At 48.6% G+C, this 26,718-nt stretch overlaps 1 protein-coding gene and 1 long non-coding RNA gene across 6 annotated transcripts in view; one reads left to right on the plus strand and one right to left on the minus strand.

Moving 5' to 3' along the window:
- Positions 1–11,127, plus strand: part of Kcnn3 (potassium calcium-activated channel subfamily N member 3) — a 145,045-nt gene extending 133,918 nt beyond the window's left edge. For all 4 annotated transcript variants that reach the window (XM_006976310.4, XM_042279395.2, XM_076574470.1 and 1 more), the window contains 3 exons: positions 5,370–5,497; positions 6,462–6,531; positions 10,807–11,127. In XM_006976310.4, the coding sequence (XP_006976372.1) occupies positions 5,370–5,497; positions 6,462–6,531; positions 10,807–11,103 (495 nt within the window). In that variant the 3' untranslated portion in view covers positions 11,104–11,127. The remainder of the gene's footprint in view (positions 1–5,369; positions 5,498–6,461; positions 6,532–10,806) is intronic.
- Positions 10,417–24,965, minus strand: LOC143273896 (uncharacterized). Of its 2 annotated transcripts, XR_013052176.1 has the most exons (4): positions 23,990–24,965; positions 15,756–15,789; positions 10,640–10,860; positions 10,417–10,553 (listed from the first exon to the last, which is right to left on the minus strand). It is a non-coding gene; the product is annotated as an uncharacterized LOC143273896 (long non-coding RNA). The 2 variants fall into 2 exon arrangements; XR_013052175.1 differs by lacking the exons at positions 10,417–10,553; positions 10,640–10,860 and having other exon boundaries at positions 14,642–15,789.
- Positions 24,966–26,718: the final 1,753 nt, after the last annotated feature.

Raw genomic sequence — 26,718 nt, forward strand, 5'->3', positions numbered from 1 at the left:
TAGTTAGTCTGCTGGAATCAGCAGCCCTCCACTCACCACCCAACGTGGTCAGTTCCTTGAGCTTTGCAGGGTGGCGAGGGTCCCAGACTTGTTAGGGAGAAGAGCCAGTTTAACTCCACGTTAGCTGAGTGTCATCTCAATATCACTGTGAATGATCTGCCATTCATCATGAGTTGCTTCAGGTAGAGTTCAAACTCCAACACCGAACCACAGAATACATCTTCTCTCTCCATTCCAAATTCCTACCAAAAACGGGGGAGGAGCCCTTTCCAGGTGAGGCAGGGAGTATGGAACATGATGGAGGAAAAGACAGGAGGCAGGAGGCAGGGTGATGAGAGAGAGGGAAGTCTCAGGAAGTCAGCAAGAAGTCAGTGGAGGAAGATGAGGAGAAGGGGGGGCTGGCAGGTTGAAGGGAGCAGCCTCCTCCTCCAGTTCTGGTTCTAATGGACACCAATCAAGCTCTGGAGACAGGCTGGCTCACAGTCTCTCAACGTGATGTCTCTCATCTCTGTTAGTCCGGGTCCACCCATTGGCTCATTGAGATAGTAAAGTCATAGCTGCCAGGCTGACCTGGACTCTCCCTTTGCCCTCTCTAACCAAGAGCGACACTGTTCCCTGGCTAGGGGTCCTGGCAGCATGGCTGGGACCCACCAGTGGGTGAATTACTCAGTTGGCTTCCTGTGGCCACCGAGGGCATGGGTACCCAAGGAAGGAGCTCTTTCCATCCCCCTTGCACCCCTGGCCACTCTCCCTGCAACTCACAGCCCTCCTGTGATGCCTTGTAGCAGTTACCCCGGCAAAGAGCTGGCCAGAGCAGCCAGTAACATGGGATGCTGTGGCCAAGAGTGCAGAGACATGTGTCCTCTTGTGTGTTTCCTTTTCTTGGGGGCTGGGGCCGTGAGAAGAGGCTGACACATATTGGAAAAGTAATATCACTAAAGTGATCATAGTCCTATGAGATGGCTCCGTGGAAAAAGGCGCTTGCCACCAGGCACGTTGACCTAAGTTTGATCCCTGGAACCCCACGGTAGAAGGAAAGAGCTGACCCCCAAAAGTTATCCTCTGATCTCTCTACATGTACACAGTGGTGTGTAGGTGGAGTTTTCCTGTTCTCCAACCACTCTCAAATAAACACACTGAGGCTTATATTAATTACAAATGCTCGGTCAGTAGCTCGGGCTTATTGCTAACTAGTTCTTACATTTTAAGTTAACCCATATTTCTTATTTATGCTCTGCCACGTGGCAGTACCTTAACTAGCATGGCATGTTCATCTGCTCCCTTGGCGTCTGGCTGGCGACTCCAGACTCCACTCTTCTTCCTCCCAGCATTCTCAATTTGGCTTTCCCGCCTAACTTTTCCTGCCTATCCTGTTGAGCTATTGGCCAGTCAGCTTCTTTATTAAACCAATCACACAGTGATTCACACAGTATACAGAAGGATTACTCCACAGCAGTGGTGCATACACACACACACACCACAATAAACAGATAAATGTAGTAGAAGATACAAGAAAACTGAGTGACTATGCATCAGAACCCACCATGGCCAGGCTTTATGCTAAATATTCTATGTGTGTTCTCCTCTAATCAACACGAGAGTCCATCTTGCAGATGAGTACCACTTGCAAGACTCTAGCTCTGAGTCACACTTTAGTTTTCTTTAAAGCACTAGTATCTGATACTGTATTTTTACCTGCATACCCACCCACTACCAGACGGTAGTGCGCATCTGTAATCCCAAGAAGCTGAAGTAGAAGGATTTTAAGTCTGAAGTCAGTCTGGGCTAATAGTGAGTTCAAGGTTGGTCTAAGTTACATCATCAGACCCAGTTGTTTAAGAGAATGGTATTGATTTGTTGATCTTTATGCCCTCACTTTCTAGAACAGTGTCTGGCTCATCATAGGAACACATTAATATTCATTAATTGTCCTTTAAATGGGTGGAGAAAATAAATCTCAGAGAGTTCAGCAACAGATTTAAGGTGGAGTTAACAACCCACCCACTTACCATATTTATGGAGGTTAATATGTAAAATAATGTAGATGTTAGTGTTCTCTGAAGCCTGGCACAGTGCTCGGTAAGAGTTAACTCAGTTATCTGGGAGATCTTCAGTGGACCTGTTTCTTCCCCAGGCCCACTAATGTGAGGAGTCCTGTCTAGCCAGGTATTGTGGGATATTCCTTTCATCCCAGCACTAAGAAAGCAGAGGCGGGTGGATCTCTGTAGGCCAGGTTGGTCTACATAGCAAGTTCCAAGTTTTCTGGGGTTGTTTAGTGAGACCCTGTTTCAAAACAAACCAAGTTCTTCCTGTAGTATATAGACCCCAATCAGAATGAAGACAGAGAGCTTCTCTTAGATAGAGACTGGGTGAGCACAGTCAGCCTGCATGCTTACGGGTCTGAGAGCTGGAGAACTGGCCTTTCTCACACAAAAGATCCTTACCTAGCCCTCTTCAATGACATCAACTCAGCCTATCAGAGCCAACCTTGAAGAGTCCTCGCCAGCTCATTGCTTCCCTCTCAAGCCCTAACCCTCCCAACCAGGCATCCTGGGAACATCTTTTAGGTTTGGTACCCTTGTTCATCAGGAGAGCTCAGGAGGATACCTAAGTCTTTGTCAGGGAAAGGTGTCTCCACTCTGGAGGTTGAGCAGGCCCCAAGACGGGCTGAAAGGGCTGTCTTCTCAATCATGCTCAGAGCCGGGAGCCAGGTGAAATGGAGCGGGGCTGACTCAGGAGAACCAAGTGTGGTCGGTTAAAGCCTATTGGCTTCTCTTGCAGATATTGATCTACTCAGCTTTGTGCCAGGCCGTTTGCTAGCAATTAATTTCAGTCAGAGCAAGGGCTTGCGTTTAACGTTGCTTTCCCGAATGCTCAGGGGCCTCCCTCTGAAACCCATAAAGATGATGTGATGCTTTTCTGCCATTTGGCCAAACTCTGACTTCAGGATCTTTCATTTAGGCTAGAGTTTAAGGCAAGAGTTGAAGTCTGTGTTCTGTCATGTTGCTGAATGGGGGCCAGAATGACTTTGAAAAGCAAGACAAAAACCAAACTAACATCCTTCCCAATTCCTTGATCCTGGGAAAGAGGAAATGGTTCTGTTTGAATTCAGATGAAGTCCAGACCTGCCTCCCTTCAGACCGTACGAGAATCGTATGCACCTCTTGGACCTGACTCTTGATTAGTCTTGGCCATTAGCTCTCTGTGTGAGTCTGGCCCTTTACTCCATCTCCGAAGCTGTTTCCTTCTATTTTAAGTGGGGAGCCTGAGTTGTATAATAACAACTAGTATCTGTCTGACACTTCAAGATTTGCGTAGTGCTCAAATCCACATGGACTGTTTGCCATTGGTAAGCTGATGGTGTGTGTGTGTGTGTGTGTGTGTGTGTGTGTGTGTGTGTGTTAGCCCACGATGTCTTCCCCTTATAATTCCCCTTATAATTATAGATAATAATAAGCATTTGCTCCTAAACCGTGCAGGGCCTACAGGCCTTCCCATCTCGAATGTTTGTTGGCAGGACACCGAGACTGTTGTCAAAGGCGCGTCCATTTTGTTATTCTGTGGCTCTGTGAGCATTCCTAAGAAGGGACTGTGTAACTAGGGGCCGGCCCATCCTTGTAGAGGCTCGGGCAGGCTGTTTCCCTCCCACTTACCTTGAAGGCTTTCCCTGGAGGCTGAGCACCCATGGAAACTGGGAAGATCCTCCAGCAAATTGCTCGTCCCTTTAAAGGACACGGCAGCGTCTTCTCTGCCCTTCCTTCCCACCAGCTCCTTAGCCAACCAGAGCCACGGCCCAGAGCCCATCATCTGCTTGCCCCTCCTTGCTAGCCAGACACCGGCCATCTCCAGCCTCAACTCACCACCTGCTCACTGTCAAACAGGACAGTGCCAGAGGTGGCCAAGGAAGCGTTTAAAACCATTTTCCCAGTAGATTTTTTTTTTCAACTGAACAACAACCAAAAAAGCAATATTTATGTCACTTAGACATTCCTGAGAAGACTTAGATGTTCTTTTAAAAACATTATGTCAGCGCCAATGAAGAATATAACCCATCCTTAGTAATAGATTTTTGAAACACACACACATTATCAGCCTGCTAAGCAATGTTTCCCAGGCCTTCCCACACGTCTCAGCATGTTAGCTGTGCCCATCTGCTGGTGTGTCGGTCTGAAGAAGCTGGTCTGTACTCTCTGGTTTTATTAAAATCCTATCTGGGGAGTCCTCTGATCTTTTCCGCTCTGGTCTCCTCACTTCCGGGCCCTGGGCCTGTGGTCCTGTGCCAGTGTGGGTGGCTGACAGAAACGGAGATGGTTAATAAGCACTGGGTTCAGCTTGCACTTAATAGGGCTGTCTTCTCCTGTTCTTACCACTAAGTGCTGAAGATGTCTGTGTTTGGATTGAAACCTTGTCCCCTGCCATCTGGATGCCACTGATATGTCTCAGCTCAGTCGTGAGCTGGAGGATATCAGCGGTTTCCATGTCAACAGATGACAGAGTTGTATGTGGAACTGTGTGACTGTGGTGCCCTGGGAAGCCAGTCTCAGGGAAACGGCTCTGCTCCCACACCTAAGTACCTTCCCTGATTCTCAGACATCCCTGGGATGATTTCAGTTTTGTGCCAATTACATTTACATGGGTAATTGCAGGACATAAAATTTGGCCGTTTAGGAAAGGAACAATGGCCTTGTTGGTACCTAGCGTTGTGGTTTGGAGGAAAGACATTTCCTCAAAGACACCTTTTAAAATCTCTGCTTGGTAGGGAGCCTGTGACTCTCAAGTGTGGCAACCTGAATGTGAGGGTATCCATGGCATGTATTTATTGATCCAAACTGTACTCCAGACTTCAAGGCCTTGCTAAGCAGCCTGTCTAAATATAACATCAGCAACGGCGGCCGAGAGGCGGCAATGAAGCCATTAAGAAGGAGGAGAAATGCCTCTCAACTCCAAGCTCCAGTCCACTGCGTCCGATACAAGATTAATAAGATATGTGTTTTAATGCTCTGTTCTCAGTTTCATGGTCTTGATTAAGAAAATAGATCTTGGCCGGGCAGTGGTGGTGCACGCCTTTAATCCCAGCACTTGGGAGGCAGAGCCAGGTGGATCTCTGTGAGTTCGAGGCCAGCCTGGTCTACAGAGTGAGATCCAGGAAAGGTGCAAAGCTACACAGAGAAACCCTGTCTCGAAAAGCCAAAAAAAAAAAAAAAAAAAAAAAAAAAAAAAAAAAAAAAGAAAGAAAGAAAGAAAGAAAGAAAGAAAGAAAGAAAGAAAATAGATCTTTGAGGAAGTGTCTCCTCAGGAGGTAGATGGTAGCAGGCAAACACCGTGTGAACCAGGACTTCACCTGACAGCGCTTCTTTCCTTTCCCTTAGATCAAGAATGCCGCCGCCAATGTCCTCCGGGAGACGTGGTTAATCTATAAACACACAAAGCTGCTAAAGAAGATTGACCACGCCAAAGTCAGGAAACACCAGAGGAAGTTCCTCCAAGCTATCCACCAGTGAGTACCAGAGCAGTGTGCGGTGTAGCCAAACTGAATTCGGGAGACCCCAGCTTGGCTGCAAATTCTCAAACCAGGGAGGCATGGAAGAAATCCGCTCTGTTCTGCTCAAAAAGCACCCAGCCCAGGCTCTCCTTTCACTCACTGCTCCCGTGAGGCAGTAGGCAGGCTGCTGTGGAAGGTAAAGCTCGGAGCAAGAACCTAAAGGCTCTCGTGCTACCCAGACATACATATGCATAGACACACATGGACACACACATATTCACAGACACATATATGCACAGTAACACATGGACGGACATACATGCACACACATGCATAGACAGAGACACATTATAGATACATATACACATAGACATATACACATATGCACAGAAAAACACATAAATACAGACCCACGTGCCTTCACATATGTGTGTGTTCAGACACACACACACACACACACACACACACACACACACACACACACTGCAACTCACTGGTTCCTTTTGTAATAGAGGAATACGTTTTGTAAAGTATAGAGAGCTGGGTATGGTGGTTCATGATTGTAATCCCTAAACTCAAGAGGCTGAGGCAGGAGGATCACCATGAATTGAAAGCCACCCCGGACTACAAATTCAGTTTGAGACCAGTCTGGGCTACCAATTGAGACCCTGCCTCCCTCCCCCCACCCCAAATAAATTCATAAGTAAATAAGTGAACAGGGCAGAAAAGGGGAGCCTGGACAGTCAGGAAGCAGACATTGGAGGTGGTAGACCCAGACGAAGGCAGTGGGAGAAGCAAGAAAGTGAAAGCAACCTGGGCAATCGAGGCAGGAGTTTGCTTCCTTGGGGCCCTGACAGCTCTAATTGTGTCCGCTCCTGCCGGTGTTCAAGGTCCCAGTGCTAAGTTCCGAGCTCAGGGGCAGCTGAGGGCTAACGCTGAGTGCGGACTTGAACTGCCTGTTCCAACTCTTCCCCCACAGACTGAGGGGTGTCAAGATGGAGCAAAGGAAGCTGAGTGACCAGGCCAACACCCTGGTGGACCTTTCCAAGGTGAGTGGCATCCAGGACAGCCCTGGCCGCGTCCACAGCACAGTGCAGGACCGGGAAGGCAAAGACAGCTCTCTCTGATTGACAAGCGTCTAGGTTCATGTTTTGTACATGTGTGATCTACCAGTGTGCCCTGTCTTTTCATAGTTGGCGTTGGTTTCTTAAGTTAAATAGCTCAGATTTGTCTTCACTCATAACTAATTCGTTAACCCAGTTCTTACTGGTGTGTTGTTTATTAGCTGTGCATTGAGGAGCTTCTAAAGATGACTGAAGTCACACAGGAAGCATCTTAGTGAGGCCCAAATGGGACAAGGGTTCCGCAGATGGCCTGGGTTATGTGTACTTCAGTTGGTTCTTTTTAATTTGTTGTTATAATAGGAATTCATATTCCTGTGTCTTCTGATCCTTACAGCCCAGATTTTCCTGCCCTCAAATTGATGGTGGCAGTGGTTGTGTGTGTGTGTGTGTGTGTGTGTGTGTGTGTGTGTGTGTGTGTGTGTGTGTCAACAGGCAGACAGCTGACAGTGGACATGGAGGTCCTGAGAGCCTAAGGTCTTAAGGTCCAATATGACATTGCCAGGCAGTGTTTCTCGCCTTTGCTGCCATACGAGACCACCACCCTAACGAGACTCTCTTCTTGAAAATCAACACTGTAGGCAGAGCTGAGTGTGGGCAATCTGACCAGGAGGGCTCCCTCCGTCCCTCGCCCCCCACTGACTTCTGATAGAAATTAGAGAGCAAGTGCACAGCCCAGGGCCAGGCTGGGAGAACACTCCAGCAGATGTCCATTGTAATGGAAGCTCATTCCCTGGGAAAGCAAAGGAAACTCCCTCAGGCCAATTAGGCTCCCTTTGAAAAGAGCCTGCGAGCAGAAATTACTGGTTGCTGGGCCATGTGCAGGCGCCTCATTCAATAGGAGGGACCAAGGCAAAGAAAGGGCCTCCTGTGCCTGTGAGGACTTCAGTCACAGCCAGGACACGCCCACAGACCCATATGCCAGTAGAAGGGGTATTCAGGTGGAGTGTGGGGTTTCCCAGAGCCCAGTGTGGGAGGAGGTGAACGGACCCCCGGATCCTTGGGCATGTTGGCTAATACTCTAGAGTTCCAGTTACCAAAACTCACTGGAAGTACGATGTAAATGGAGCCATTTCTTCCAAGGAGATAAAGGCTTCTCAGGAGACCATGTCACGCCACCTCCTCTCTCCTGCCCCGGGGCTTGTTCAAAGAGCCACCACCTCTTCCTCTCCTCTCCCCACAACCTGGCTCACCTTGGGCTTAATTGATTTTCTTTTGTTCTTAAATTCTAAATGCTCAAGAGAGGTGATTTGATTGGCCAGTTTGAGTCACATGTCTGCGTTTAGACCAATCAGCTGAGTCTGGGAAGAAGAAAACAGTTAGGACCCATTCTGTGAGCTTTGGGTGCAGCTCGGTGAGATGCCCCAAGATATTTCTTTGAGTACTAGCAATGTTTGACGTCCCTCCCCTCAGCAACAGGACACTGTGGCTGATACAGCTCCCGGGAATATCAGGTAAACCAAGCTTTGAGCTCATCTTGGGCACTGCTGCCCAAGTCTCTCAGAGATGGACTGTCTCATGGACGGGGTGAAAGAGATGGCTTGGAGACGAGGGCACTTGTGTGCAAGCATGAGAATCTGGCTTTGAATGCCCAACACCCACACTGGGAGCCAGGCAGAGCTGCGCATGCCGGTAACTTCAGCACTGGTGGGCAGAGAAAGTGAAGTTTTGATGGCCAGCCCTAGCTTAGCCGAGACAGCAGTTTCTGGCTCAGTGAGAAGCCCGGTTTCCAGGGAATAAGGCGGAGAACAATAGAGAAAGATACTCTACATCCTCCTCTGCCTTCTGCATGCTCGAACCCATGTATTGGCCCCCACAGAGTCCCATGCATGCAACACACACACACACACACACACACACACACACACAGAGAGAGAGTGTTAGAAAGCCATTCTCCTGCATTGCATTGGGAAATTGAGCCATCTATCACTGGGGAGTGAAGTACATGGGGACGTGCAAAGCCATTGTAGGGGCCATGCAGAAGACCCGAGGAGGAGGAGGAGGACTCTGCTACTCATCCATCTAGTCTTTGTCTTTTCCTCCCACGGGACCAGCCTAGGTTCTAGCAGCAACTGTGTGTGTTTCATGTCGGTCTCTGCTCACCCAGCACCCTGTCATCAAGCACCGGCAAGGGAAGGAAAGCGTCTTGAAGCCGCGCGCCCTCCTTTTCCCCTTGGGCCTCACCTCCCTCCTCCCCACCTCCCCACCTCTGTGCTGTGCTCCTCCCTACATTAAGAACGTGGCCTCCCAATGGCATTTTCTGTATCAAACAGGCCCCACGTCCGGTGTCAGAGCTGGGGCGGGGGGAGGGGGGGCTTGGACCCCCTGCCAGAGTCCTTCGGTTTCTCCACGGAGATATAAAAAGGACTCCCGCCATCTAAGACTTGGGTGGACAGACAAGCTAGGAACTGCTGCTTTGTGCGCTGTGGAGGTCTCAAGAGTGACAGTGTTGATTATGAACACAGATAAGGAAACCCACGGAGCAAGAGGACCATTACCCAGGCACACACCGCAGGCCATCAGGGTGCCCCTGTGGCCCAGCCTGGGATGCGTGGTCCGTCCATTCTGAGGGGACCACGCCCGGTGAGGAGGCACTTGACCACTCTGGGAGGGCAGAGCGGACTAGAGGGGAGCTGTCTTCATATCGACTCCTCCGTATTCCTGTTGCAAGAGGTGGCGGCGCTCCTGCAGTTCACCATTGTCTTTTCTGTTCTGCTGCTGCCTGTGTGCTCTGCCTTTGTCCTGTTTCTCCCTCACCCTGCTTCCTGCTTCCTGCTTCCTGCTCCTCTGGCCTCTGGGGTCACCATGGCTTCCACATTCTCCTAAAGCAGTGGTTTCTCAGCCTTCCTAATGTTGCAACCCCTTAATACAGTTCTTCATCTTGTGGTGACCCCCCCAACGTAAAATTATGTCATTTATACTTCATAACGGTAGTTTTACTACCATTATGAATCATAATGTAAATATCTGGGGTCACAACCCACAGGTTGAGAAACGCTGTCCCAGAGAAATGACAGGCGAAATGAGATTTGGGTGTCACTGGCAGATCCCACAGAGACACAGTTCCGCAGCCCTGCCCCGCCCCTCCCCCGCTGCCACCAGGACCCCTTCTTCTGGCTCCGGGAGTGAGAGACTCCTTAATCTTACTCCCAAGGGAGTCTAGGATTCTGCAAGCGGCCCAGGGGCCACAGGGTGTCTGCGCAGGGAGTTCTGGTAACAGGTGGGACTCAAGAACGCTGTGTGATAGGGTTGGGGGCAGGATGCCATCAGGAGTACCCTCAAGGCAGCATTTGCCAGGAAGCGTGGGAGGCACGACCGTTCCAAGGAGTCAAGTGTAATCTAATCAACCAAAACCTCAGCCAGGCGGGACAACCCTTAAAAGAAGCACCCTGTTCCAGGTCTTTGTACCGCCTCTTAGGCCAAGGAGCAGAAGGGTGTCTCCTCAGCAGGGCAGTCCCTTCTGGTCCAGGATCATGCCTGAGGCATTAATCCCATTTTATATTCTGGCTGCTGGGGTTGGAGCGGGGGATGCAGTCTTGTAACTGTGTAGTTATTAACTTCAATTTTATAAGGAGGCCAGGCTAAGAGAGGTTAAGGGACCTGCCAGTGAGCTGAAGGCTTGCGCCTTCAACCTTGACTTGTTAATTGTGAGGCTGTGGCATTGACCATCCCCACCTCAGTGCCCTCTCCTGAATCAGTAGATGAGATGCCAGTCCTCTGGATGAACCTGAGAGCCATTTAGAGCTTTAGTCCATTTAAGAAAAAAAAAAAAAAAAAAAAAAAAAAAAAAAAAAAAAAAGGAATGTTTCTTTTCTTCGGTGCATATTTATTATTTAAAATTGATAATTGAGTTGGGCATGGTGGCCTCTGCCTTTGTTCCCAGTACTCAGGAAGCTGAAAAAGGCAGATCTCTGTGAGTTCCAGGCCATCCGGGGTTGCATAGTGAGACCCTACATCAAAAGAGCAAAACAAAACAAATTATAAAATTGATCATTGATACCCACTTCTTTCAGAATAAGAAAAACAGAGTGCCCACCTTGGCCTTTCCATCACCTGGAAGGTCCTGGAGTTCTCCTTTGGTGACATGGGATACAGCTGGGCGGAGGTGGCTCCTGCTGCAAGGTGGAGGGCATCTCGTCTCCCCATGGCAGATTCCCCTGTGGTGATGGTCTCCTTCCTGTCTTCCACTCTGTCACCCCCCAGATGCAGAACGTCATGTATGACTTAATCACAGAGCTCAATGACCGGAGCGAAGACCTAGAGAAGCAGATTGGCAGCCTGGAATCCAAGCTGGAGCACCTCACAGCCAGCTTCAATTCCCTGCCCCTGCTCATCGCAGACACCCTGCGCCAGCAGCAGCAGCAGCTGCTCACTGCCTTCGTGGAGGCCCGTGGCATCAGTGTGGCAGTGGGAACTAGCCACGCACCTCCCTCTGACAGCCCGATCGGGATCAGCTCCACCTCCTTCCCAACCCCATACACAAGTTCAAGCAGTTGCTGAATAAAACTCCCCACTCCAGAAGCATTACCCATAGGTCTTAAGATGCAAATCAACTCTCTCCTGGTCGCTTTGCTATCAAGGAAGTTTCAGACCAGGGACCGGAAAGAAGAGAGATGGAGCTGATGAGCTAACTCAATGTTCTTTCAGCGTGCTTTGCTCGATATGCCTTGAAACCAGAAATCTAATCTCTGTTTAGGTGCCTCTACTTGGGAGCTGGAAGAGGAGGTGACAGGAAGCGGTGCCTCTGTCGGGGGGGGGGGGGGGGCTGCGGCAGAGCTGGCGGAGAACAGAAATCCTTGCTCAATCTCAGGTTTTCACAGGGAGGTGGGGAGGGGCAGCCGCTCTGAAGCAGCTGAGGGTGAAGCCAGCCAAAGTGGGATGCACTGGCCAAGGGTGGTCGCAGGTTTGGGAAGTGGACTCCCGGCTGCCTCGGGACCTCAGCACACCTCTCTCCCGTTATTTTGTCCAGGGAAGGCCCTGGGTGGTAAAAGTAGGAAGAGAGCTAGCTGCCCAGAACTTTCCAAAATGGACATACTCAAATTAGATTGGGTGTGTGTGTGTGACACAGACAAATAAAAAGCCAGATTTTCCATCCAATAACAATATCGAACACATACACACCCAGCTGTTCTAGCCAGGTCCTTTTTTGTTTGAGTTGAGCCTAAATGAAAGGGACCTGGTGCCCTGCTGTGCACACAGTGAGTGAGCTCCAAATCTGTACTGAGACAAAGTGTGAGGTGTGTTCTCCTGAGGAAGTTAGCAGGTACTGGCCACATTCTGCATCACTGAAGATGCAGGTCCCTCCTTCACCATGTCCTGGGCACACACCCTGCCTGATCCAAGCGTATGCCAACCCCTAATTGTCGGCATTCTGGAGGGATAGGCAGCCATCTAAAAATAACAGCTTTTGAAGAGTCTTCTTCCAGCCAAGTAAGCTGCGCGCTGATGGGCCCTGCGTTCTCAGGTGTCTGTGTGTGAGAGATGAGTGTGCCCAAGGCCACTGTCGTGGAAAGAGCTATTGTCTGGCCTTTGCCGAGGCATCTTCACCCAGCAGCAGGTTCCGCCCTAGGTGTAGGCGTGTGAAAGGGTCAGTGCGTCCCTGCTGAGTTGGGGGAAGGATGGAGAGCGGTCCCTGTGGTCCCTTCTACCTTACCTGACGTCACCTCAAAATGAAACACTGTGAGAACACAGGGGGCCCCAGGAAACGTGTGTAAAACGAGAGAGTACATTTGTTAGAAGCCTGTTCCTATTGCACCATGTACATCGTGGGGCGAAAACTACTCCACTGAATCTCAAAGTCCAAGAGACTCCGGAGACATCTAGGTCCAGGATAGGGACAGGCACTTGATTTTTTTTTTTTTTCTTTCATTGCTCCATGATCTGACCATACACAGCAGCCGTGACGTGAAAACCGTCATCTCTTTTATCACTTTCCCCACTTCAGAGGTTCTCTGAGTTCTGCTTGTAAGAGCTTATGTATGGAATATTTTATCTGTCTTTGGGAGGACGGAAGGGTGTTACCTGTGTTTGGTTGCTGTCTTGAGAATAGCCCTGTGACCGGCTATCCCGGCCACCCTGGAGGCGCTGCCTTGCTGTTCGGGTTTTTCTTGTGCATTGCTGGACCTGGTCCTCTCAGGACAGGGGGTTGCTGGATGGTGAGGCAGACCACCGTGGCGTGGAGACCACCGTCTTGTGCTGAGTCTCTTGTTTGTCCTTCTGTCTTGCTGCTGCTGTCTTGTGTTTTATCCTGCAGTGCTGGAGACCAGCCCTGCGGCCTCTTGCGTGCCAGACGAGCGCTGTTGTCTTAATGGCCTGTCTTCTTGATGGTCTATCTGGGGCACTCCCTTGAGCATTTTCATTAGCACACCAGAGAGGCCACATTTGTCGTTAGCGTTTAATTCTCTTTACTTGTTCTTTTAATTATTAATTATCTGAAAGATTATTTTTATCCCAAGAATGGTATTCCTGTTTTCAGCTTAACCAAACCTACAGGAAATGTATACAAACAGTTGAAATAGCCATGTGGCTTCTTTGTAGCATTGGTTGCATTTCACAAACTGAAGGCTCCGGGTGGGCCCACTTCCCGGTCATTTGGCCTATAGACCTCAACTGTTTCTTCCTGCTCCCTCCTTGCATCCTGCTGTGATCCTGTGCTGTGTGGTGGTAGGCATGGCACAGCTTGGGATTTAGCCTCCATTTCACACAAATGCCCTGCAAGATCCCACTGCCTCTCCTGCCTCGTCTCCATCCTGGTCTGGAAGTAGTCTAAAAATCTGTCTTTTTGTTGATGTTCTTGCTAAGTAAACCCCGGAGACTAAGCTAGCGATGCTCGGCAAGAGAATGGCTGGAGTTGTTCCCAGGAGGGTACCCCTAGCATTGGAGAGATGTGTGGACATTTGTAGGGTGGCCTGGGCCATTGGTAGTGCAATAACTGTGTGTGGCTTTATCTCTAGCAAAAGAATATACCTCGTAAAAAGGGACAGGATCTGAAGGTTGGTTCTGCGATGGCGAATAAACTGCTGCTTCTCTGTCCTAGTATTTCAGCTTGATGTGGGAAGTAATACTTCTCTTGCAAATACAATCAATCCTTGGTGACCTAGGTGTTGGGGATCCTGGTTATAGCTCACACCGATATATTCCTGCATCTTTTGGCCGATCCCACATCACCTGAGCATCTCAGACGGTGGGGGAAGGAGGCTAACGCACCCTATGGCTGTGTGGTTGTGGTAGTGGGACAGGTTTGATTCTCAAGAGTGGGCTGTGTATTAAACCCATGAATTACTGTAATGTCACTCTAGCCTTGAACTGGTCCAACTCCACCAACTCCTAGAAGGCTGACCAGTGGCAGACACCCTCCTGCCATCTTTCCAGGAATGCAGTCGCAGACAGAAGCACTCTAATATTTCCCCCCAAGTATCTGGACACTTGAATTAAAAACTAGAGTCACCCTCCCATTGCTTAAGCCATATTATAGCTTCATGTACTGTGAAGTCAGGGATGTACTGTGATACTCCAAGACCACTGAGCTCAGTGGGATTTCAGGACATAGCATCAGTGGGTAATTTACACCCGACTAGAAGCCCATTCCTCTTCCTCCTCAGATTGAAGTCCAAATAAAAATCTGCACCTTTGGCTCAAAGGCCACGTATGTGGTCATCATCAATAAATTGTCACAAAGTATCTGCGAGCCGTTCTGATCACCTTCCTAATGTATAACTCCATGACACCGTGTCTCTAGATATGATCCAAAAGAATGAGAGGGGTACAGCCACGAGTCACCAGTGGCTGTGACCCCAGCAGGGTCCAGGGCTATATGAACAACAAACAAACTTGTAAATTACAAGATGTAGAAATTGTACATGAAACTTAGTTCTCAAGTGCTGAGCAAGTTATTGAAGGCCGAGAAATAATGATTTTAATATATTTAGAGAGTTCCCTCTTCACTGTGCGGTCATTTCCTTGCAAAGAAGTCATGGAAAGAAGAAAAACTAGTGCTACCAAGTCAGGGTAGATAAAAACCTGAGACCGGAGTCGCATATCTGGCCAGTGTTTGTGTGAATTTAAAGGTGAAGATGAGCTAATATTAAGTTCAAGGTATTCAGTAGAGGACAAAATGAAACCACCATTGTCAGCAATGGCAGCCTCGACCGGCTAACCCACACTTAGCTGTTCCATTTGAATGTAGTGATGGTTACCAAAAAAGAATCAGTGGGTTTAGATTGTAAACCCAACCGATAGAGAGTAAACCCAACAAGGAGAAATATGGGGTTTGTGTATAGTTCTGGAAGCCCTCCTCCTCCAGTGTGACAAACAGTGACCCAAACTGAGAGTCAGTGTTTCATCTCAAAACAGACAGTGTGGCTCCTGCTAGAGGAGCCCAGCTGAGACACGGTGACGCCACTGTGCTACCGTAACCAGCCCGTTACTGCTTCCTAAGCTACTGCTTTTAAGTGCTCAGATAGGTCCCCACTTCATACACCCTCTCTGCTTCCCCCAAAGCTTCTAGATGCAGATTAAAAATCCGCTGGTGGTCATGTTGCTGTCCCTGTTGACTTCATGGTCTTTGGATTCTGCCCCTTAGACAGCTACCTGGAGGCTGCCTGGGAGGCATGAAGAGTCCCTTCTGCACCCTGTAGACAGTTGGACAGTATCCCTTCCTTCTGCACTACTGCCAAAGCAAACATCTGGGGCATGGGATTACAGCTGGCCCTAAGAAGGGGAGAGCGGAGGGGCAGCAATAGTGTCCGCCTGTGGTAGGGGGAGCTTTCGCCAGGCTGCATGAATAGTCACTGACAGCTGACTCCTGCCGGACGAGGGATAGGTAGATTTTCATTGACGCGGGCCACAGCTTATGAACAAGTGCCCTCCCTGTGCGGCGGTCGATAAGACAACACAGAGCGGGAGGTAACTGCGATCCTTCTGTCTTACGCCATTCCTGGAAACGCTCCGACGTGAACTGGAGTTCCCTCTGAACAACATTGTCACATCCTCAACAGACCACCTCCAAACCAGGTGCCACGTGCCCTGTGACTGTTGTTTACACACCGAGAAACGTATTCTGGAAGCTGTAACCTCGGGCCTGGGCCTGGGCCGACAAGGGACAAGGTGACCAATCCAGCTGGTGGAGGAAAAGCACAAAGTTCAATACCAACCTCTAGTTAAGATCCCAAAGAGATGCTGACATTTCTGAAAAAAAAAAAAATTAAATAAATAAATAATAAGATAAAAAAGAAATAGGAACAGTGGCAAATAAAAACAAAACGAAACAAAACAAGGAATCTGATAGAACAGCCGACCGACATCCAGCTTCCCGGAGGGAGGACGGGGCTAAACGACATTCTCGAACCGTGTCAGTTTTCGGATCCAGACCAGAGCTGATCCGCCTTCATCACACCTGGTGTTAAATGGCCCAACAATGCGGCGGATTTAGTCCCAGACTCTCCGTTCTGTGCTGGCCACACGAGAGCAACAGATGTGAGGAATAGGATGCTGATGGAGGAACCATTTTCACAGCAAACTCAGAAATGGGAAGTGTTTATATTCCGAACCGGACGGGCTTCAGTATGAATTTGCATCTTGCCTCTGTACTGCTTGCTATTTTTTAATGATAGGAGAAAGCATAACAGTTTATTTTAAATATGAAATATATTGCTATATTATAAAATATATTGTAACTTTCGATTAACATTTTGTATCAGGCTAGTCTGTAGCAGGTTGAGTGTCAGCTTGCTTTCCTAATGACTGTTTCTGAGTACACATCGCTGTTAGTGGTTGCCTGACACCCAGGCCTGGGGTCCTGGTTCCACAGTGCGCTGGACGGCCATGTTCTCATTCTCCAAGACTGAGTGAGTAGTAGAGACAAAAAATAGCCCTGACGTGAGCTTAGAAGAATAATTCTACCCTAAATTCTATCAAGCCATTTCAGAAGTGATTTTCAAAGCCATCACTCTTCAGCAGCTGTCGGCCAGTTTAGTGAAAGCGTAGCCTCTTTCCATCTAAATGCAAAGGGCCCATTCTGGAAACGATTGCCTCAGGCACAGCCAACCAGCTTTCCTCTGGCAACATCAATTGGGCATTAAAAAAAAGAGTCTTGTTTACTCTGCCTCAAAATACTCAAAATTCTAAGCATTGGGTTTCTCTGTATAAGAGGACACTCGAGATTCGAATTCTCTGCAGGCAGGGCCCAGTGAGAACTGGAGATGTACCTCTCCGGGTTGGCAATCTCTCTGGAGGATGAAGGTTTCTGCACTTTGTTATTGGTGCCCGAGAAGGAAATAAGATGTGCACAGCGAGACCCAGCAGATGACCCAACAGAGAGCCTGCTTCCTCATCTGCTCTTCACTCCGCTGGGAGGAGGTGGTTCTGACCACATTTCCCCTTAGAGAAGAATTAAGCGGCTCAGGAAACCCCGCCTTCTCGCTATAGCACCTGAGACACCTGTAGAGTTTCAGAGTTTCTTCTTTCGAATTGCCAGGGTCCTATTCTGTATCCAAGTGGATGAAGGAAGTCTTCGGTAGGTCCACACAGCTCCCTGTGAGGACCTTGCTTCCTGGCATCACTTCCACATGACACTGGACAGGTGCAGACCAAGTAGCATCAGGGGAGAGTTACCTGCCTGCCTCTTCTCTTTACAAACTCCAGAAATGCACACAGATCCACAGATCATGCAAAACTGCAGGTGCTGTCCTGAACAAGAGGCCAGAAGTCTCTTCAGCCTAGGTAAGGCTTGGGCCTCTGTGGCGCCTGTTAGTCATGCCCGATGACAGTCCAGCATCTAAATGCCCAGCCTCAATCGGCTGGAATAGCCAGGGCTGTCTGTGTGTGCAAGTCGTCTGTTTATCTCAGCATCTGCATTACTGCTCAGTTATATGCGAGGCTGAGCCGCATTAAAGCCATCAGAACCCCAGGGCACCTGGTCTTAGCACATTACTTACTCACTGGGTAAAGGAAATGAGTTAACTCCCAATTTGGTAATTGACTGAGAGACATTGATTTGTTTTTTTAATCCATCTCCTGCTCAAAAATGGAGCTGTCTATTTTGACTTTTCTGTCTAGCACTTTGTAGAGTGGCTATGATGTTTACATGTATAGAGAACACATATATTCTTCTGACCTTTCCCATCAAAGCTGGAACTCACCCACAATCAAGGAAAGAAATGCAAATTCCAGAGTTAGAGTTAGGCTCTGGGCAATAATTCATGTGCTAATCCTTGCTACCCCAGGTGAGAGCCACAGTTAGAAACAGATTCTCCAGGCCCCATGCCAAGGCCACTCAATCACGATTGGCATTTTAACCAGAGCTCCTGGTGATCCATATGCAATCTACAGTGAGAGGTGCTGACCTCACCACACTGCAATGGTAACCAATGATTCAAAAATTCACCTGTTTCTTTCTCAGGCCCCAGTTACCAAATTGTTTGATGATGGACAGGTCTTATATGACTGTAAGGATGAAGATGTGTGCATCTGGAAATTCCATTTGATACTGCACAGTATAAATGATACACAAGAACTGTAATGTCAGCAAGGGGTGGTCTTTCTCTAGTCTGATGTGAAAAGCACTCAAGTCACAACTTTGAGCCGCCCCAAAGCCCCCTTTTAGCCTATGGTAGTGGCCCATCCGAGTATAAGGTCTGGCAAGTCCCTGGATAGAAGCCAGCACTCTCCTCTTGGGGACTACAAGGAGAACTCAGTTCAGTCATTCAGACACATGCCTAATCTCCTGAGGTTCAACACATCAAGCAAGGTGGGCAAGGAAAGACGTGAGCTCTGAGATCGGCACCCTAAATTGATGTGTACCCAGAAACAGTTACGTTCTAAATTAATGGCTTTAACCTGTTCATTGTAAAAAGTGCCTTGGACTTCAATCTAAAAGAGGTCAGTATAAATATGTATGTGTGTGTGATGTGTATGTAGGCAAATATTTACATATTTATACATACATAGGTGCACACACATATACCTGCACATTCATATATAATATATACATACATATATAAATGCTTCATAATATATCATATTGCTATTCACAGCTTCATATTTTGTTTGGTCCTATGTTTATTTGTTTAGTGAGATCTTTACATAGAAAGGTTCTATTCAGGACATGGATGTATTTTTTGTTTGTTTTTTACTTTTTATTAAAAAGGTAAAGGATATTAAAAGACAAAAAAAGCAAAGTGCCTGAAAGTTTTGAATGGAGTTGTGGTAAATTTTCACAAGTCACCAAAGAAGAAACAAATTTCTATTTGAGAAACATTTTTCTGTTCCAGTGACTTTGTTTGCCTTGAGGGAAATAAGAAAGGGCGGAGTGACTGTATAAGGTCCATTAGAATCAATGTCCACGGTCTCCACAAGGCAACTCTCAGTTGGGGACCTATCTTTCCACACATCTGAGTCAGAAGGACCTCCTCATGTGGCAGCACGCTTTTGGCTGGTGGTGTCCTTTGTGTCCCTTGTGAGAAGGGCAGACTCTCTTAGAGGGGGCGGGGCTCAGATCCCTAGCAGATGCAGCCACACCTTAGGTGAGGTTAGTGGGGAGGCCCTCTTCCTAGCCCAGGTGGACACCTCTGTCTTGAGGAGCTGGCAGAAGGCCCTAACAAGCCCTCAGGAGCTCCCTGGGCCTCCTCTCTACAGAGATGCACCCAGCCCCCCTGCCTGAGCCGCAGCCCCCTCTTGGAATGATGGGATCAAAAGCTCCAGAGGGATTTTCTGGTTCCCAGGGCCCTGCTCACAGGCTGAGGGAGGCATTATGCACTCCTTCAAACCAATTAAACCTGTCTCGAAGCCTGTGGTAACAACCCGCCAACAGCCAGGACCGCATCAGAGTCCAGGTCCTGCAGTCACAAGAGCAAAGTGCCTCTTTAAAATTCCGTCCGTGGTCATAGGCAGCCATATGCACATGGCGCTAATAGGAAGAACCTGCTGTGTGTCTGGGAACCAAAAAGAGAACCATGTCCAGCAGCTCCAGGCTGCAGGCACACACAGGATTGCCGCTAGATGGGTCCCAGAGCCTGAGATGCACGGGAAACCGAGTCCCTGAGCGAATACCTCAAACTCTCACTTTCCTTCCTAGGAATCTTTCAGAGCTCTAGGTAGAAACTTAGTGTCATCATGTGACTTTCTTTCTTTTTTTTTTTTTTTTTAAGATTTTATTTATTATGTCTATAGTGTTCTGCCTGCATATATGCCTCCAGGCCAGAAGAGGGCACCAGATCTCATTACACATGGTTGTGAGCCACCATGTGGTTGCTGGGAATTGAACTCAGGACCTCTGGAAGAGCAGTCAGTGCTCTTAACCTCTGAGCCATCTCTCCAGCCCCATCATGTGACTTTCTCAAAGAGGACTTAACATTTGGGACTTTTTCTAGATGTTGAGACCAAAAAGGTTTTCAAAAACTCATCTAGCTCTGTTTCCATGGCTGCTCATTCCCGAGAGGTCTCGTCTAAAAACTCCACATGAACAAATGTATTTTCTGTGATGACTCAACGGTCGTCATTTATGCTTACAGTCAGCAGCACTTCCATCTAAGGACCTCAAGCGTCAGTAAGCTGTCACCCGGGAGAGAGGATGTCAAATAGTATACCCATTATCCCGGCAGGAAAACGGGGCCACAGAAAACTGGGCAGCAAGTTACTCACCACGCTGAGGCGTTAAATGGACTGGGTACCCTTGGCACCGCAAGGTGCACGGAATGAGAAGCTGGTTCTGCGGGTTAGTAATGGGTGAGCCCTGTGTTAACCAACCTAGGCATCAGACCGCGAGCAGGGCCTGGTTGGAGGATCTGGGAGAGACTCCATTTTCTTCTCTGTGCAAAGGAGACGGGAGTGTGACATTGAAGGGGATCAGTCTGTGGCCTCCCTCACTTCTGGATGGAAACTGAAGAACGTGCGTGTGTGTACACGTGCTAGGGCACGCGCCCGTATGACACGTCAGCATTAAGTAAACAAGAGGGAAACAACACACGCAACACACGCAAACCCCTAAAAGATGAGCAGTTGTTTTCCTTTCTTCTCTTTCCTTCCCTATATTTTTCCCTCCTTCTTTAAGATAGATCACTCAAACTTAACAATCCTCAGCCTCCAGAGCGCAAGAATTACAGGTGTGAGCCATCCTGTTCAGCATTGAACAGGAGGGTATTTTAAAATTATTTGCATTTGGGTGTGATGTGTGTGCATGTACACAAGCATGTTCGTAAGTGTGTAGGCACACATGTGTGGGTGATCCATGTGCACATGTATGCGTGTTAACGCGGAGGTTTGAGGCTGATGTCTACAGACTTCTTCGTCTCTCTCCACACTGTCTATTCACTGAGTCAGAGTCTCTCAGCTGAACCCAGAACAACACATTCCAGTTAGTCTGGCTAGCTGGCTTTCTCCAAGGGTCCCTGTCTGCATCTTCCAAGAGCCCTGGGTTTATAAGTGGGTGCCAAGCCCACCCAGCATTTGTGTGTGTTCTGGGAATCTGGACTCTGGTAGTCAGCTTGTCTGGGAAGCACTCGAACCACTGGCCACATCTCCCCAGCCTCTTAAATGGGAATTTTCAAAGGAAGAATTTTCAATTTAGTTCAGAGGAAGGAAGGAAAGAAGGAAGGAAGGAAGGAAGGAAGGAAGGAAGGAAGGAAGGAAGGAAGGAAGGAAGGAAGGAAGGAAGGAAAGAAGGAAGGAAGGAAAGAAGAGAGACCCCTGGAAATGGACACTTTTTACAGCCAGACCAAGGCTGCCCTGACTAAAGGCAATGTTGACCCAGATCACCCCCTCCAACACGACACCGGAAAGGGCTTCAGTCTAGGCCAGCTGCTCCCCAGAGGCGAAGCCACATCTGTGTACAGATAAAGCCCTGGGCAGTGACTCCATTGGTCTGATCATAGCCCAGTGGGCTTTGCTGCATAGTACAACCCCCTCTACAGCCTTGGAAGACACACCGGGCCCCTCAACCCTGTAGATGCAACAGAACATCTAGGGTGGCTCTTGGGTCCCGCGGGGGCTTCTCAGGGTCAGCTGGCTTGAGCCTGGCTGTGTGGGAACAGTGCTGTCGAAGTCCCTGCTTGTGCCAGCCCGGCCCCAAGTCCCCTAACTTTTCTTTCATCCAGTTGAGAGGCTGGGAGGACAGAGCCATGGAGGGGGTCAAGGTCGCTCTAAAGACGGTGGGGTGATCGCAGCTTAATCCCTTTCTTTTCAATCCTGAGCCCAGAAACCTGCACTAATTTGCATTCAAGGGCCGCTTGCATAGGCAAACAATGCCACGAGGTTATTCCAGCTCAGTGGCTCTCTGTCTAGCTGCTCGGCTTCTGTCGGCACACCAGTCTGAACATCATGTCTTCCTTTGGCCTTACCTCTGGGTGAGGATGGGGCGGGGGACCATGCTGGCATCTTTCATTAGAGGGGGGGAAACAGTTAAAAATAACACACTGTCCTTGCTAGCAGGTATGTCGATGAATTTATCAGAAAAAAAATGTAGCTGCTGCTAAACCCATTTATTTATCTTTTCTAAACTACATCCAACCATAAGTAAAATTCAGTCTTACCTTTAAAACCAATCAAGCCGTTATTACCTCACATATAACGGAGTGCCAGAAAAATGGCATTTGAATGCAAAGGTGGTCCCAGTTCTTCAAAAGGGACAAGTCTGTGAACAGCAGAGTCCGGGGCGTGGGTAAGAATGACTCCTGCAGCCCAACAGGACTAGTCCAGAGAGGAGAAACATGGCCCCCGCATCTAGGAAAGGGCCCATTTATATGTCTGTCCAAAGCAACAGGGGGAGAGGGGGCCGGAGAGGGGGCTCAGCAGGGGGAGAGCACTGGCTGCTCTTGCCGAGGACCCCACTTCAGTTCCCAGCACCCACAGGATGGCTCACAACCAACCATCTGTAACTCCAGGCCCAGGGGACCTGACACCCTCCTCTGGTCTATGGGCACCAGGCACACACATGGTGCACATGCATACACAGGCAAAACATTCATACCCATAAATACAAAAAAAGTCGCAAGGCGCTGGTCCTGAAATCCGGGTGCTAATGAGAACAGGCTGTGTCCCTCCATCTAGTTCACAGCCCTCACTACATTGCATGTATTGCTTGCTTGTCTCGTTGCTATGACAACGTACTTAGCAGACTTGGGGAAAGAAGGGTTTGCTTGAGCTCATGGTTTGAGAGCGCCGCCCATCCAGGTGGGAAAGGCAGGACCTTGAGGTGACTGTCACCTTGTGCCCACAGTCAGGAAGCAGAGAGCGATGTATGCTGGTGCTCAGGTCGCTTTCCCCTTCTACTCAGTCCAGAAGGCCAGCCCACAGAATGGTGGACGTTCGGGATGGCTCTCTCCTCCGCTCCCCAGTAAAACCTCTTTAGAACCCCCCTCAACAGACATCCTATAAGTTTGTAACCGAGGTAATCCTAAATTCCACCAAGCTGACAATGAAAATTCACCGTCACATCACCTTTCATATAGGAAGTGGAAGTTCAAGAGGAAGAACTTTCCTAAAATCACTGGGAAATAATAGAAACAAGACCAAAGCTGTGTGACGACGTCATCCTGAGACTCGGAGGGAGGGAGGGTTGACCACGCAGCAGACATTGGCCTTAGTTCATGGTCCACCTGCCTCTATCTTGCAAGTTCTGGATCACAGGGGTGTGTGGTAGCGCACCTGGCTATGAGGATGCCTTCTGAGCTGGCACAGTAACCAGGACCCACCTAGAGCCGCACCACATTTTCCTCAGCGTCACCCTCATTTGGTAGTTGACTATGGGTTTATTAAAAAGAAGAGGCCCTGCTTTCCAACACACACATCCGATCCCGAGCGCTCGTCTCCCTCGGAGAGCTAAGGTGTGCCTATAGTGACTACTCCCATTCATTCACCATGTATTTTATATTCCAGAGGTGCTGATCATCTGGGGCCGTGAGTTAAAGGAGCTTAGAGTTAATACTCATAAGGCTACAAGGACCCCTACTGGTTAGGAGACACTAAATTAGATTATTAAAATGATGCAGAATTATATCCGGCATCACAGTGGATTAGGCTAATGGTGGTCAGGGTTATTAACCTCTGTTATAGTCACCCACCACTGCACATAGCATGAAAAGATTAGCCCAAATTAACGTCATCTCTTTGCGACTTGAATTTGAAATTTACAACCTTTTTTTTTTTTTTTTTTTTCCTTTTCTGGAAACAAGTTACACTTAATCGCATCTTCTGAAGTGTAGTTCTGTCTCCTGGACCCCAAGTGTGGGGGGTAGAGAGCGGTGGATGCACACACTATGTTACAGTGGCCTATAGGTGATTTCCTCTCTACTGAGGTGAAGCTGCCTTCCAAGTCTGTCCTGCCTCTGCCCTGACTCCCAGACCCTGGGTATCACTTGAAGGCATATATATCAGAGAACACCAGGGTACTCACCTCCGAGTCACTCATCTGGGGAAGTAGGAGCCTGCAGGCTGTGATTCTAATGGCCTTTCCAGAAATGCCCTCCTCACTTCCCACCGTTTGGAATGAGAAGGTAGTTACACAGCTTAGTCTGAACTCTGGCATGTAGAAGTCCCAGCAAATTGACTCTTCATTGATTTCTTAGTGATTTCCCCTCCCCTAAGAATAACAATGCAATGTTTACTCAGCTCACAAATTTGACATCAGAGGACCCTGTCTGGTTTCAGTCCAAATAAGAAAACACTCACCACCTATGATCAAAACATAGACAAGAGGGATCGACATCTCCAGTTCTGTCTTTGAGCACACGGTTGAGAAAGTTAGAGGACACGAACTCATTGGCCCACGGCACCTACCCCCAACCCTCTGGACAACAATACACAGTTTCTTTAGTGAATTCACCGTCCTCCATCCCCCACTGAACAGTGCTCCCTGATCTGTGGTGGCCATGGCCGACTGAAGACCATGAGGGTGCCTCATCACCTAGACCCAGAAAGTCCCTTTGGCTTATGAAGGCCTGGCATAATGAAGCACTGCTGTCTGGGACATGAGGATGAGGCCAACATCATCAAAGACCAAAGGAGTACAGGAGAGACGCAGGGAGCCTATGTAGCATAAGAAGAAATCCCTACTGGGTGCTTGTCCTCTCCTGGCGGAGATCCGAAATGCTGTGCTTCCCTATAGCAGCCTTCATTTCTGCTCTTTGCCTTTGACCCTGCTTCCTGACTCAAGGCCCCTAGATTCCGGAGAATTCCTGGGCGATAAGAGTTCCTTTTACTCTAACGAGGTGTATCATGCTGAGCACCTGGATAGCTTCAGGATGGGGGCTGCTAACTAGAAAGGCCGGGCCTTAATTAGCAGCCTACTCCCCCTTGGAGAAAATGAGGGGGGCTGGAGACTGCATTAGTGATTCACCATTTCTGCATGACGAAACATCTGTGGAAGCTTCTATGTGAAGGGCCTTGACAAGCTTCCTAGCTGGTGAACACCTCCACATGGTGGGAGGGTGCTGTACTCCAGCCGCATAGAAACCCCCTCCCGCAGAACGCCCTGGGACTTAACTGCGTACACCTGTATGTTCACCTGTATCCTCTATAACATCCCTCGCAATAGACTGAAGCCCATGTGGTCCCGAATTCTGTGAGCTGTTCTGGAATAGCACAGAAAGCCAGGAACGGTACCACATGCTGGCAGTCCCAGCTCTTCAACAGGCAGAGGCTTGCCTGAGCACAGAAGTTCAAGCAGAGCCCGGGCAACAAAGCTACACCTCGCACAGCTTGCCTGGACTCGGGAGGCTGAGCAGGAAGATCACCGTGCGACGGAGGTCAGCCTGGGCCACAGAGTGACTGTAAGCTAGCCTGTACTACAAAATGAGATGAGAAATTAGGGAGGGAGGGAGGGAGGGAAGAGAGAGGGATTGAGGAAGAGGGAAGGGAAGGGGGAAGAAGAGCGAGAGAAAGAGAGGAGTGAAGGAAAAGGAAAGAAGAGGTGGATGTGGTGGCACATGCCCTATAATCACAAAATCATAGAAGCCGAAGAGACGGGGTAGGAACTCCTCACATTCTAGGGAAGCCTTTGTAGACTGCAGTTCCTCCGTCCCGCCTGATCCCACTCGGGCAGCAATCATTTTTATAAAATAATCACTCACTCAGAGGCTTAATATTAATTACATGCTGTTTGGTGTATAGCTTAGGCTTATTTCTAACTAGCTCTTTTATCTTAAACTAACCCATGTCTATTAATCTATGTATCACCACGTGGCATGTGGCCCTGGTGTTACCAGTCTGCTGGCATCTTGCTCCTTGGGCAGCTGGATGGTGTCTCTCTGACTCCGCCTTTCTTCTCCCTATATCTTTCCTTGGATTTCCTGCCTGGCTATAACCTGCCTTACCATAGGCCAGAGCAGCTTCTTTATTAACCAGTGGTAGCAACACATATTCACAGTGTACAGAAAGACATCCCATAGTACTTCCCCTTTTCTGTCTAATCAAAAAGGAGGTTTTCAGCTGCTCTGTGGTGGTGCACGCCTTTAATCCCAGCACTCAGGAGGCAGAGCCAGGCAGATCTCTGAGTTTGAGGCCAGCTTGTTCTATAGAGTGAGATCCAGGACAGGCACCAAAACTACACAGAGAAATCCTGTCTCGAAAAACAAAAAAAAAAAAAAAAAAAGGTTTTAAGTTTAACATAGTAAAATTATATATTACAAAACAGTTATCAAGTGAGAATTACAGTTACAATATCTAGTCTGCTTGTATTTGGCAAAATTAAAGAAAATGTTCTATCATCTATCCTATTTTTGTGAGTCTAGAGTTTCATATCTAATTTACCTTTTATCATGACTAAGGAAAACTATAATTATAACTATCTAGTCTTCAACTCCATCAAAGGCCCCAGAAGGATATAATATTATCATTATCCCGTGCCCATAGGAAGTAGCCAGACTTGAACCAGTGCCCCTATACCCAAAGGAGTCTGGTGGAAGGTCCCCCTCAGCCCCGAAACCCATATACCCAAACAGTCTGGAATGTTCTGGTGGAAGGTCCCCCTCAGCCCCGACACCCACATACCCAAACGGTCTGGAATGTTCTGGTGGAAGCATCACCTCAACCCCCCTCCCCATCTCTTTCTCCCCAAGCCCACCCCCTCAAAGCCCAGTAGCCCCTCCCCTAGAGCTGCCCTCCCAGTCCAGACCACTGCCCCTG

This window comes from Peromyscus maniculatus, chromosome 6 (genome assembly GCF_049852395.1).
Source record: "Peromyscus maniculatus bairdii isolate BWxNUB_F1_BW_parent chromosome 6, HU_Pman_BW_mat_3.1, whole genome shotgun sequence".
In the NCBI taxonomy this organism is placed as follows: Eukaryota; Metazoa; Chordata; class Mammalia; order Rodentia; family Cricetidae; genus Peromyscus; species Peromyscus maniculatus.